The sequence below is a fragment of the Amphiura filiformis genome, chromosome 8, assembly GCF_039555335.1.
Source record: "Amphiura filiformis chromosome 8, Afil_fr2py, whole genome shotgun sequence".
In the NCBI taxonomy this organism is placed as follows: domain Eukaryota; kingdom Metazoa; phylum Echinodermata; class Ophiuroidea; order Amphilepidida; family Amphiuridae; genus Amphiura; species Amphiura filiformis.
The window spans coordinates 52,075,950-52,090,117 of record NC_092635.1 but is presented as its reverse complement, the minus strand read 5'-3'; the positions used below and the strand labels follow the sequence as shown (position 1 = coordinate 52,090,117).

General features: G+C 37.2%; 1 protein-coding gene across 3 annotated transcripts in view; it reads left to right on the top strand.

The window, feature by feature from the left end:
- LOC140159199 (choline O-acetyltransferase-like) overlaps positions 1–12,918 on the top strand; it is a 151,997-nt gene extending 139,079 nt beyond the window's left edge. For all 3 annotated transcript variants that reach the window (XM_072182588.1, XM_072182587.1, XM_072182589.1), the window contains 4 exons: positions 6,481–6,619; positions 8,393–8,455; positions 9,078–9,215; positions 9,729–12,918. In XM_072182588.1, the coding sequence (XP_072038689.1) occupies positions 6,481–6,619; positions 8,393–8,455; positions 9,078–9,215; positions 9,729–9,968 (580 nt within the window). In that variant the 3' untranslated portion in view covers positions 9,969–12,918. The remainder of the gene's footprint in view (positions 1–6,480; positions 6,620–8,392; positions 8,456–9,077; positions 9,216–9,728) is intronic.
- The last annotated feature ends 1,250 nt before the right edge of the window (positions 12,919–14,168 follow it).

Here is a 14,168-nt window from a genome sequence, read left to right as displayed (position 1 = left end):
TTCCATGTTCCAGTGTATGATGCGCAAGCCTCTTCCTCTGTTTGTATGATTATATTAGGCTGGCGGGTAAGCATCATTAATTGATCTCGTACACTGGTATGTAATGTGTTGTTTGTACTGTTCACCCTTGACTGCTCATATCCATAAGTACCAGACTTGAGTCCTGTTTATCAGGGACAGTCTGTGTAGCTCAGTGGTATAGAGCGCTCGCCCGACAAGCGAGAGGTCTGGGGCTCAAGTCCCCGCACAGGCAGGTATGTCCGGAGTTTTTTCTCTGGTATATCTGCCTATGCATGTTATGTTTCCATTTGTAAATTCATGTTTAAATGTGCTAGTGTGTGGTGCGTAATTCTTCTTTCCCCTATTGATATATTAAGAATAACGATTAAGCATCATTAATTTGATCTCGTGCACTAGTTGTAATGTTTGAATGTTTCCATGTTCCAGTGTATGATGCGTAAGCCTCTTCCTCTGTTTGTATGATTATATTAGGCTGGCGGGTAAGCATCATTAATTGATCTCGTACACTGGTATGTAATGTGTTGTTTGTACTGTTCACCATTGACTGCTCATATCCATAAGTACCAGACTTGAGTCCTGTTTATCAGGGACAGTCTGTGTAGCTCAGTGGTAGAGCGCTCGCCCGACAAGCGAGAGGTCTGGGGTTCAAGTCCCCGCACAGGCAGGTATGTCCGGAGTTTTTTCTCTGGTATATCTGCCTATGCATGTTATGTTTCCATTTGTAAATTCATGTTTAAATGTGCTAGTATGCGATGCGTAATTCTTCTTTCCCCTGTATCACAAGGATTACATTTTTTTGATTGATACCTTTATGGCCTGGTTACTCAATATGCGTGGGTGGTGAATTTGGCAATATAACAAACGACATTTCTGGGCAGCTAGAAATCACATGTAGTGACTCGCCGAAAATTGACGTACGATAAATAATTGGATTTGGGGTTGTAAAGTGATGACGAAAAGCTTGCTTGCTGGGTGTCTGTGATATACCTACTAATACGTCTATACGTCATATCCATGAACATTGATTGATTATACAGTTTATACGATATCTATAAATGATCGCCTACTTCCTTATCTTATAAAACAGTTCAATTGTCTATTATTAATTACTAGTGATTTCATTAAAGTAAATTAAAACAGAACCTAATCCAATTGTATATTATTTATTGGGTTAACAACGAGTTAAGACATTTTGTTAGATAGGAATATATCGCGACATATGTGTCGTTCCTGAGACATTTTTATACTTATACTATTCCGGCTAATCGTTTTTATTGTTGTTGTTGTTGTTGTTGGGTTTTTTTTTCGGAGAGTCTGATTCTCCGGGGCACCAGGATGCTGCTTTTGTTTTTTTGGAGGATTGGAAAAGAAAGGAGTACCGATCATTAGGAACAAAGTAAAAAATCTTTGCCAGTCTGGGGTTGTAGACTTTTGTGTTTCCACCTGTATGAGTGACAAAGCTTGTCAAGATATCACTCTCGCGCAAATGTTTCATCCGGTCCTAGCTGGGAAAAACAAAGAAAGTACTTTATGCAGACATAGTAGATTCTGACGTTGCTTTGAGACAAAATTGTGGATTCCATAGTTTCAACAAATGTATGAAAAGCTTTCAATCTGACCTACGCCTGCATCAGTTGAGAAATAATAGCCAAGCCCGAAGGAATCACGTGATTACGCACGGAATATCACATGATATTCATTATTAGAGCTCACGAAACATGCATTGAATTAAATGCATCCATCACACGATTTACAATATCATGCAACAGTATTCACCCTAAGTTTAATGCTCTGCGTGCTAGCATGCGCTTCAACGGAAAAAGTTCAGGTGTTGAAATATTTTCTCAAAATATCAAGAGCTATCTTAAGAACTACTGGATCAATACTAGGCATGTTTGTACTCATTTTAATGCATTTTTCATACTGATTCCAAATATGGTCATGAAAATTTACATTTCTGAAATTTTGAATTTAAAAAATTTGAAACTTGTCGTCTGCAGTCGACACCCGCGTGGAAAGAGTTAAAGTAGCATCCTGGTAAATTACCTCTGCTCATAATTGTACTGTACACCTGGTATTGCCTCTGGTAGTCTCTTTTTTTCCCTTTTTTTCAAGATACTACTTTCCCGCGCATATTCACGAGCAATATTGCTTAAAACATTGTGGTGCTTTTTTGCAAGGTCGCACGCATTCAATTGGACAGCTTTCGTCCAGCCCGGGGCAAATATGAGAGAAACAATCTAATAAATTGGCATCTCATTTAATTTACTTGCAACCCTGTGAAGGTCAAGAAGAGTCAGTATGCATTGATATGCAGATCGAATAGAGTACTCCACTTACAGGGTTCATAGGTGGCCAACCGGTCATTAAATATTACGTGGGTTTTTTTTGCGTAGTTCATCAAAAACTGATTACAAATTTTAACACAACTGAAAATTATTTCACTGAGTAATCAATAATTACCTGTGCTATTACTGCTATACTTAATACTGCTATATTTAAAATGTGTGCAATGTGCTTATTTTGTTTATCTGGTATAGACGATTCAGTCTTGGTTAAAAACATAGAAAACACGAGTCATTTATATTGCGCTACGCGCAGGCATAAACCCACAAGTCTCAGCACACTTTACATGAATTGGCTAGCCATTGTGACCCAAGACAGACACATCATATAAACCATTTACCAACAATCGGGGACTTGCACCGGGGACTTGCAGCTAAGAAGCGCACGCTGTATACATACCAGAACAGAAGGTCGCAGCCAGGATCAGTTCCTAGAGTTCTCGTACGGGTATAATCAAAACAATCAGCAGTGCCTTGCCCAGGGGAAGTTTATTTCAAGACAACAAACAGGGAACGCGCCTGTGTTCGAACTCGAGGCCATGATACGATCAAAAATGGAATATGCTAGCAGTGCTAGGATTGGTGCAACCCCCACCTCACCTCACTAGCACAGCTTGACTTCATCCAAAATAGAGCTAAGCGTGCCATTGGTCTGCCGATGGATGAGTATGAAGATAATCGTATTCAGCCATTGAGCCACCGCAGAGCAGTTGTAGCAGCCACCCTCTTCCATCGTATGTTTTACAAGGAGACCCCCGAGTTATTATGAAAGCTGATGCCTGACATCCATGTCCATGACACCAGGTTGCGGCGGTCTGTGAGATCCCATGACCTAGCAGTACAAGTCCCAAGATCAAATCTTGTCAGCCATGAAATCATTTCTACCATCTGCAGCCCAATGGAATTCTCTTCCTGCCTCAGCCATTAGACCAAGGAGGGAGGTTAATTGCTTTCTGGGTGCTTATAAATAAAAATAAATAAATTTATAAATGATTTTTTTTTGTCTCTGCTGTCTCTGCTGTCTCTGCCCAGTTATGCCATGTTGTTAAAAAAACCCTTCAAACACCAACACGCGATGCACTGGAGTCTAACGCCAATATCGATTGAGCTAACTTGACTGCTTCTGATGTCAAAATGTGCGTTTATACGCTGGCGAAGTTACGTAATTAATCGGATTAACTACCATAGCAATAGGTCAAAACAATTTTGAACATATCGCGCTGCACTACAAGCAGGTTGAACTAATCACCTGTGTATGTCTGCAATCATAGATTGAATACAATACTGGTCTTTTCAAAGATACTAATCTTACAGGTGCAAGTGATCAGCATGATATGGTTCAATGCAGAGGTACCGCGTGAACGTATCAGTGCAGCACGGTATATTCAAAAATTGTTTTGACCTATTGCTATGGTAGTTAATCCGATTATTACGTAACTTCGCCAGCGTATAGAGGAATCCAAATTCACGCATTCCTACACCTGACTAGCAGCCTTTATTTAGTTGGGTAGCCGTCAGGTACAATGCACTCAAAATGTGAAATGATTCGGCCTTGGCGGAAATTTTAAACTGCATTCCATCACCCGTTTTACACCTTCCGCGAAAACACAGGTAGACAAAAGAAAGATTAAAGTTTACAACACAATACAGTTCTCTTCGACAAAACACACAGCTGGTCTATTCGCTGTTGAAGTGACATAATAATCGGATTAACTACACGCGGCATGTGCGCGGTATCTATGCATTGATGTACTTGCAAACAAAAGGACTATGTATGAATATAGATGCGACGGGATTACCTGCGGAATTATCTCCATTATTATATTATTAGCTATTATTCTATTAACCCTCCTCGTCCTTGCATCTTCTCTAGGTGTTAGGCGGCTTTTATTTGCACAATTGGGCGCTCAAAACACCAGGTTGGTGCTAGCGGCTACCCAAAGATGTCCGACCAAATCCTGACCATGACTTGGCTCGTTGGATTCGTCTATAGGAAGTGCTCAACCTCAAGGATTTTTTTTAGATATGGTTAGACAATCACCTAACGCATTGTTCCATTGTTTCGACAAAAGGCTTCCACCATTATATTGGTTACAGATCTGACATCATATTAATGCTTTACCCAGCAGGCAACTGTTTTTAAGTGATGAAAACAAAGTCATGTTTAACTTGAGAAAGTGGTACCATTGTTGTCACGTATCCAAAGTTATGATACAATGGTCTGAAGCAAGGAGGTTACTTAAACATGGAGAAACAATAGATTGCGTAACGCATTGTTCCTTTGATGCCGATTTGATTTGCCGCCAGGCTAATCATAAAAGTGGTCCCATTGTTTCGAACTAAAGGGCTCCACTATTTAATTGGTAACTAACCCGACAGCGTATAAAACGTGTTACACAACAGACGAGTATCAATAAGTGAGCACACAAATCGGACACAATAAGTTCCAGTCCGTTGCTCTGAAGCGCAAACGGAGTAAAGTTATTTACCGCCCAGCTAATTTTAGGCGCTTCATTTAAATAAATTAAATGCACTCTCTGATATATTAGTGGTCATACAGACTCGTATATTCGACGTAGAATCTTCGATGCAACATGTCTTCGTTATTTAATCTATTCCCATTCTATTTCCAGTAATGCTTAACTTACAACCAGGCATGAGAATGATCATCCAGGATATATTCGTTATAATAACGAATGTTTCAAACGTAAAATCAATTATGTTATGCACACTGTCTGATGGAAACATACTCAATTTTACGTCATCAATCATCCGTTAGAAGTTAACATTGCTGGAAATAAAACGGGAATAGATTAAATAACGACGACATGTTTCATCGAATATTCTACATCCACTAAAAGTCTGTAACCGCCCTAACCCATAATAATAAGCCTTTTTGAAATATGGCGGGCACAATAGGAGAGGGCGTACTTTGATATGGGTAATCTTTTGTCAGCTGAGAAGCATACAAAAGATTACCCATACCAAAGTACGCCCTATCCTTTTGTGCCCCCCATACTTCAAAAAGGCCAATGTGCTTAGGCTGACAGGTCCTTGTCTATCACTGAAGTGATAATCGCTACGTACATTTCCTTTATCACACCTCATATAACAAGTTACCCAATTTCGCAAACTGGATGTCGATTTTATGATTGGTAACATTTTCCAATAATTATGTTATCTTCGTATGATAGTACAACAGCCCAATTTAATTAACTTTATCCGAATAAATCCCAAATTTACATCTAGACATTAACAATCACATATATAATCAAATAAATGAAGACTGGTTAAAACAACAGAAACAAGCTTATTTTAGACTTTGAGGTCCGTATGCACAAAAGAGTTAGACTGGGTCTAAAGTTAGACCTGGTCTAAGTTGAATTTAATACCAGGAGAAAGGACATTTTCCTTTACATTTTCTTAAGTTCTTTTGCATTATTTTTGAACTTTGCATTTAAATCTTTAAAATTTGCTAGCTACTTTAGGAAGGAAATAAGAGTAAAGGTCCATTCCTGGTGGAACTAAATTCTGCTTAGACCAGGTCTAACTTTAGACCCGGTCGAACTCTTTTGTGCATACGGACCTCAGGGTGATAGTATTTTAGTCAACAACCGAAGCATATTATATTACGGTACATCTCAAGCAAAAGGTATCGTTGAATTTGCTTGAACCAAAAATGATTTTGCTATTCAAATGATCATATCTTCCTTAATTCAAATCGAAGAGGTTAGATGAGATATCAAATTGAAGACCTGAGCGCAAGATGGCCGTAAGTCCGCTTGGCCCCTCAATATGTATACACTAAAGTTGTGTATAGTTTCGTATAGTTTGGTAATGTTTTATACATGTTCAGGGGCCAAAACAAATCTTTCACAACTTTTCATGATGTTTCACCCTGGAACATGTATTAAACATTATAAAACCCTAAGAAACTATACGTAACCTTACTGTATACATGTTGAGGGGCCAAGTGGACTTACGGTGTTCTTGCGCTCAGGTCTTCAATTCAAAAGAACACAATTTCCCATCTATAGTACTGTTTTGGTTTAATGCAAGACTTGTAATACACGGCGTACTGTAATGTATATAATTCGTCCATTGTTTTCCTTAGAATTTATGGCCACCTCACAGCAACTTACGAAAGCGCCTCCACACGACGATTTCAAGAGGGTAGAGTAGACAACATCAGAGCTGCGTCCGTTGAAGCATTAGAATTTGCCAGAGCCATGACAGGAGATCGACCAGCAACTGTAAGTCCAGGGATAAAATAATATGGGATGTGTCTGTCTGTTCAGCAGTAGGTATAAAGCTAAACTTGCCATTATAGTGAATATTCTCAGTCATCCAGTCGTTAAAATCACAATGTTTTGAATAAAATCTTTTACTGGAACTTATTTTTACAACTTGCTACGTTGCGTCTGATACCATCAGACTTCATCAGGCAACGGATACGCCGTGCTGGTCACGTGACACTAGAAGACGACTAGGGATCGTCTTGATGGCCCGATCGTCTTCATGGGAGAGAATAGAGCAGTCGTCATCTAACAAGAAAGGGTGACTGAGACACAACTTATCTCACGCATGGATCGGGCCATCAAAACGATCCCTGGTCGTCTTCAAGTGTCACATGACCAGCCCAGTGGGTCTGTTGCCTGATGAAGTCTGGTGGTATCAGACGCAACGTAGCAAGTTGTAAAAATAAGTTCCAGTAAAATATTTAATTCAAACTTTGTAAACTTGCCATTCATATCCTGAAAGTTACACAGTCAAAGTCCTGCTGTAAACATCAACTGCCATGCTGACAAGAGATTTAAAAAAAATTCAAAATGGAAAGTTCCAAATATTCCAAGCTACTATAAATGGTCATATTCTGATTGTCGTTTCTAATGTTTCTAAATCGTTCTCGTCTTATGGTAGAAACAGGGCAATTCCATTTGAAATACACACCCACCCTGTGGAAGATTATCTGTAAAGTCTTCCACAGAGGGAGTATGGATATTAAATAAAATAGACAATATTGGGTAATTTCAATTTAAAATACCCAATCTAGTTGTGTACGATATTTAAGTAAAGCAATATAATATACATATTCCACTTGAAAAACATGCTCCCTCTGTAGAAGACGTTTCTTAAATCTTCCACAGGTATATGGCAGATTTTAAACCGAATAGCCAAATGGTGCAGTATATTGCTAAACTCGTAAACTTGTACAACACTGACCATTAAGACCAGCGATGACAATAATAAAACTGAATTGTCATTATGTGAAATAAAAAAAACCCGCGGTACGTAGTCGATATAGCCTAAGGATACGTCTTAATTTCTTGTAATGATAATTGGCGAGGAACAGCAACATTAATCTAAACAAGTCAGGACAAAATAATTTAGTCATGAAAACATAGTTCAAATCTAATATAATAACAATGTTTGTATAACGGCATTAGGATTTCAAACATTTCAAACATCCTCATCCGTCGGGACAAAGTTCATGCGGGTGTCGACTGCAGACGACAAGTTTCAATTTTTTTTAAATTCAAAAATTTCATAATTGTAACTTTTCATGACCATATTTGGAATCAGCATGAAAAATGCATTAAAATGAGTACAAACAAGCCTAGTATTGGTTCAGTGATTCTTGAGATAGCTCTTGATAATTTGAGAAAATATCTGAAAACTTGGACTTTTTACGCAGAGCTTTAACCACAATGATATTGTTTTTATAGTCATTGGATGACTTATCAATGCATTGGGTACAAAAACTCATACTCCATATCTTGAGGTCAAATGTTGAGATATGATTGCTGAATGGTGGTCAATGAGCCGCGTCACTGGAAATGATGCTATTTTGACTCGTAGTGCAGTAATCTGTTTTGATGAGGATATTGAAGATACATTTTAGCTGTTTATCTATATAATATGTATGACAGTCTAGTAAAAGCCGCAGGGAATTCGGCAGCCGAGTCTTTAGTAAATCTCGGTATAATTACCGTATATGTTATCGATATTCTATTTGTCATACGCAGGAATACGAAAAGTTGGAACTATTACGTGAAGCAATCAAAACACAGACAGATTTCTGCATACAGGTTAGTAGGAGATTTCTATTTCAACAAAAATCTAGTTTTTCTAACGGATTTCTGAAGCATATGAATGAGTGTTATGGTAATTCTATCCTATAGGTCATTTCAATTTTACTTTTTGGATATCATCTTCAAACAGCAAAAACAAAACTGTTACTTTTATCCGCGTAGAATAAACCGATGCTCACTGCGAATCTGCAATCAATATGAACATCGTACCAGGGATATCCCTGATCGTACCAGCACTACTGAAAAAGGCAGCTTAGGTCCGATTTCTCGGAGCTTGACTAGTGGTCAGGCTTGTTAAGACAGCAGACTAGCCCTACCAATGTGGATCCATTTCATTGATTTATTTTTCTAGATGATGTACGATGTAAAATTTTAAGCACTGGTATATAGGATTAATTGGACTTATGCCTGATGGCTTAGGCAGCCAGACCACTAGCCATGCTTTGAGAAACCGGACCTTTGAGAGTGACCAAGAATACGTAGATATCATGTCATCCCATTTACTTGTTATAATTGATAAAATGGTACATTTATCATTATCATTGTCTTCGTTTTGATCATCATTTTAATTTATATCAAGCGCTCATTATAATTTTGACATTTTGTATACATTTTTCAGACAATATTGGGTCAAGGATTTGATTGTCATCTCCTTGCTCTCCGTGAATTGGCGCATGAATTAGGCTACCCACCCGAACCGATGTTTGAAGACAAGTCCATTCATTTAAACAATTACTTCAGTCTCTCCACCAGCCAAGTAAGTCAATATGTCGTTGGTTAGGGAAAACTTCCAATATGTAATTGGCCCCTGAACTTGTTTAAAGCAAAACCTCCTATGTAACCTCTTGGTGATTTTGTTTTAAACATGTTCAAGGGCCACACGTACATAGCAGTTTTCTCTTGATCGTGAATTGGCCCTTAAATTAAGATAATCCACACGAACCGATGAACCGACGAACAGAGACATGTCCTTTTCATTGAAACAATTAATATATACTGCAGTCTCTCAGCTAAGTATAAGTCTCCTGATATACGGCGTAGGACCTACATTGTAACGACGATTTACATAGATAGTGGCTCTGAAAAGAGCCGTTGTAATGCACAATGATAAAAAACCGAAAAGCATCATTTTACTGAGCCAAATATCATCATAAGTGCAAGCAATGATGGTAGTATTGCTCCTCATCTACTTAATAACCATAGGATTTCTTTATAATAATCGTGACATATATTTGACATTCATAATCACAATAATTACTTTTCCTACCAGGTAATGACCAAGCTGGATACATTCATGTGCTACGGCCCAGTGGTTCAAGATGGATATGGAGCTGCATACAATCCGCACGAGGATTACATTCTTTTCGCCATTACATCCAATAAAGACTGTCCCACGACGTTTTCCGAAGTCTTCCGAGATAAGCTTAACAAGAGTCTCAATGATATTTACAACCTGTGTACGAAACTCAACCCCACCATGAATAACAACAATACCATCAATGGAAAGTAAAACCACTGGTTATCTTGGATAAATAAGTTTTATAATCCGATACTGAACTAGTTTACGTCTGACGTCATCTGTCAATCAAACTCAGAAACGATTTGTTTACGATTTTTTGTGATGATTGAAAAAGGCAGCGGTAAAACAGCGTCCATATTATGGCTAATTTTGCACCTTCAATCAAAAATACAAAGAGTCTCAAAATTAGGTCTTAGTAATATAATAGTAAACAGTGAATAGTAAATAGTCAACAATGCCTACGGAAAACTTGCTTGTTGCCTTGGAAAAAGAAAAAAAATGACATTTTCTAAGATTCCTTTTCTCCGATGAATGCACCAGATGAATTTATACACAAGTTTCAGGGGATTGATCGTCAGGCGCAAACTAATATCTTTATATCTGGCTCCGATTATAGCAGTTTTTCTCTTACTGACGAGCTTTGGATAACTATAATAAGTTCCTTTTTATTCTGACGATAGAGGGCGATATTATCGCGGGTTACATGAGGCGGTTTATAGTGATCTCAATTCGACAGTATGAGGAATAGGTTAAGCAGATCGAGGACTTCCTATCGACGGATACACTACGGAATACTACCGGAGAATGTCACAGCCAATATTCTTATATACAGATAGCACAAGAATTAAGGTATACCAGTAATGTTCTTCCCTGTATATCCTAAACAAAGACACGTGTACAAACTCGTAGCCAATGCCCTATACCCTTTAGTTCTGATTTAAGACCTGATTTGTTGAAACGAAACGGTGATCGAAATCACGGCGTTAAAACACTTTGGTACAAATTTAGGCTATAGGGCATCAAATGGAGCAATCTGCAACTTCTGAATTTGCATCTTACTTTGGGATTTTGAATCGCCGTGTTTTTATATCTTAACCTATTTCAACAAATGAAGTCTTGTATCCCAGTCAAAAGACGCACCGCTATTGGCTTCTGGTTCTAATTATGACATCTGTCTTTGTTTAGGATATACAGGAGTGAAAATAAGTGGCTACCTTAAAGGGGCATTTCGTGATCCACAGCCTCATCCCCCACTTTTCTCAAAAAAAGTTGAGATTTTTATATCACTGGAAACCTCTGGCTACATAATGTTTATGTACAAAATATTTCTTGCAGATTAATTCGTTTAGCAAATATATCGTGAAATTTGAATTTCGTTCTGGTGCACCAGAACGAAATTACAACGTATTGTCTATGGAGCAGTGTAATACACATAATCATGCATAACTCGCAAACGCAATATCGGAATCAACTGAAATTTTGGGAATATGCTTTTTTCGTGGATATGTACTGAAAAATGTCATAAAAAGAGGATGCTAGGATCACGAAATACTCCTTTAACGTAGCCTATCACCTTTCCCAAACAATTTTATGTAGTAAACAAAAAGAACAACGTTGTGAAACCAAAGTGTGTGCCACAATTCGCTTGCCACTTACACCATTGATTTATAATTGCTAATGTCGGGATGACCATCGTTAACGACTTCCTAGCCAACAATCTAACGTTGTTACAACGTCGTATAATAGTCATCTACTTTGTAAATTTGTGAACTCGTATTCGTCTTGTGACAACGTTATTTCGGACGTCACGTTGTGAATGTATTATTCAAACGTCCGTACAGTATTAGTCCGGTCAAGCGTTGTAACAACGTCGCACGTGTTGAAAACGTAAATACTACGTTATTACCGAATGTTTCAAAAAGGCTTTTTAAAATAATGTCGAGGTTCGTTAAAATAACGTTGTAAATACGTCACTGTGCGACGTTACCTTATTACAACCTAAGAACAACGTCAGTTAACGTCGTGGAAACGTAGTGTGTTGGCTGGGTTTAAGTTATCTTTGGTTTATTCACTATTGAGTTGTGTGTGATACGGCAAACATTACCCGGAGTTTCGCAAATCCATAGCGTACATTGTAGGTAATGTCGACTGTTCAGTGGCAGAAGTGGGTAAGTGCAATAGCTGCCCTGTGAACATTTGGCAATACACACAGTATATTGTATTTATCTCACATGGCAGATATTACACTTTAATACCTACTTCTGGTACTGAGCAGTCGACTTAAATTTAAGTTCAACATTCCAACATTCATTTGTATTGGTTTAGAGATTATTTTAATTCAAATTTCGCATTATTTAGATTTAGAGAAAATTATTTAAGGGTTTTAATTTATTTATGTCTTTACGCCTTGTAAGTGCAAAATGTTCTTTTATGTGCAATATTTAATATAATCACCCAGCAAACATAACGTTTACAAAAAAAGGGTTTTAAAGGTCGGGTTATATAAAGGGTATAAAACGTTTAATAACATTCATAAAACATTTTTGAAAACGTGATGCAAAACATTCTAAAGAATGTTATTAACTATGGACAACATATTTTGCAAAAATGTTTGCCCAAAATATTGTACAGTAACGTTTTAAAAACGTATTCATGATCTCAATATAACCCGACATTTATATAAATGTAAAAAACGTTTTGAATAAACGTTTGAAGGAGAGTTTTGTGTTTGCTGAGCATATAGCTCGCAGTAACCGCGCCAATAATCATAGTGTCTTCTTTTCTTCCTAATTTTGCCCACTTTGAAAACAATCAGTATTAATTCTAACAATTAACTTTTTGTATGCCTTAAATTTAAATTATTTGCTTTCACGTTTTCCTTTCCTAAAATTCCAAATTTGATTTCTGCACGAATTAGCTGTACACACTTGTCAAAATATAATCGAAACCAGAAGAGTGTGCAATATTACAATGAGAACAGTGTGCAATATTACAATGAGAACAGTGTGCAATATTACAATGAGAACAGTGTGCAATATTACAATGAGAACAGTGTGCAATATTACAATGAGAACAGTGTGCAATATTACACGAAGAATAGTGTGCAATATTACACAGATAATAGTGTGCAATATTACACAGATAATAGTGTGCAATATTACACAGATAATAGTGTGCAATATTACACAGATAATAGTGTGCAATATTACACAGATAATAGTGTGCAATATTACACGAAGAATAGTGTGCAATATTACACAGATAATAGTGTACAATATTACACAGATAATAGTGTGCAATATTACACAGATAATAGGTTGCAATATTACAGAGATAATAGTGTGCAATATTACAATGAGAAAAGTGTGCAATATTACGAGAAGAATAGTGTGCAATATTACACGGAGAATAGTGTGCAATATTACACAGATAATAGTGTGCAATATTACACAGATAATAGTGTGCAATATTACACAGATAATAGTGTGCAATATTACACAGATAAAAGTGTGCAATATTACACAGATAATAGTGTGCAATATTACACAGTTAATAGTGTGCAATATTACAATGAGAAAAGTGTGCAATATTACGCGAAGAATAGTGCGCTGTATTGCGCAATATTACAAGGATAATAGCGTGCAATATTACGATGAGCCAGTATATAATTAGGGTTGTGAAGTACAATAAAATATAACCATAACGAAACAAACGTCACCCATGCATGCAATAGTAATTTACCTAAATATCAATCCAATATAATCGACCATTATATTGGAATTATGCTCACAAAACTATTTGTGAAGGCGGTAATTTTATTCACAGTCGTCTAGTATGTTGCAAATTTGCTATTCGGCATTTTGTGAAATTACGACGACGAATACTACCGCTTTTATATAAAGGATAATTCGTGAAATTGCTCCTTGTAATTTATGACGACAAATGTTAGAAATGGTAATTAGTCCAGTCTTCTTTCCTTTGTCATGTTAGCGGTGATTATCATAGGATAACATCGGAATTAGCAGCCAAGTTATGTCATATACATGATGATACAGATTTTGAAAGGTAGAACCGTAAGGTCCGATTTCTCAAAGCTTGGCTAGTAGTTAGGCTTGCTAAGCCAGTAGGCTAGCCCTACTAATGTAGATCCATTTTATTGATTTACCTTTCTTGTTCGATGTGAAGTTGTAAACTGATATATAGGACTAATTGGGCTTAGTGGCTTAGGAAGCCTGACCACTAGCCATGCTTCGAGAAACCGGCACCTATTCACCCACGATTTTATAGTGCCCAGATTACGATGTCAACCTATTTTGCGTATGTTATAAAATATTGAAACATCAAATGTGTTGTATGAAAATGTCCTAACATAGATATCGTAATGTAACATTACATTAATGTAGGTATAGA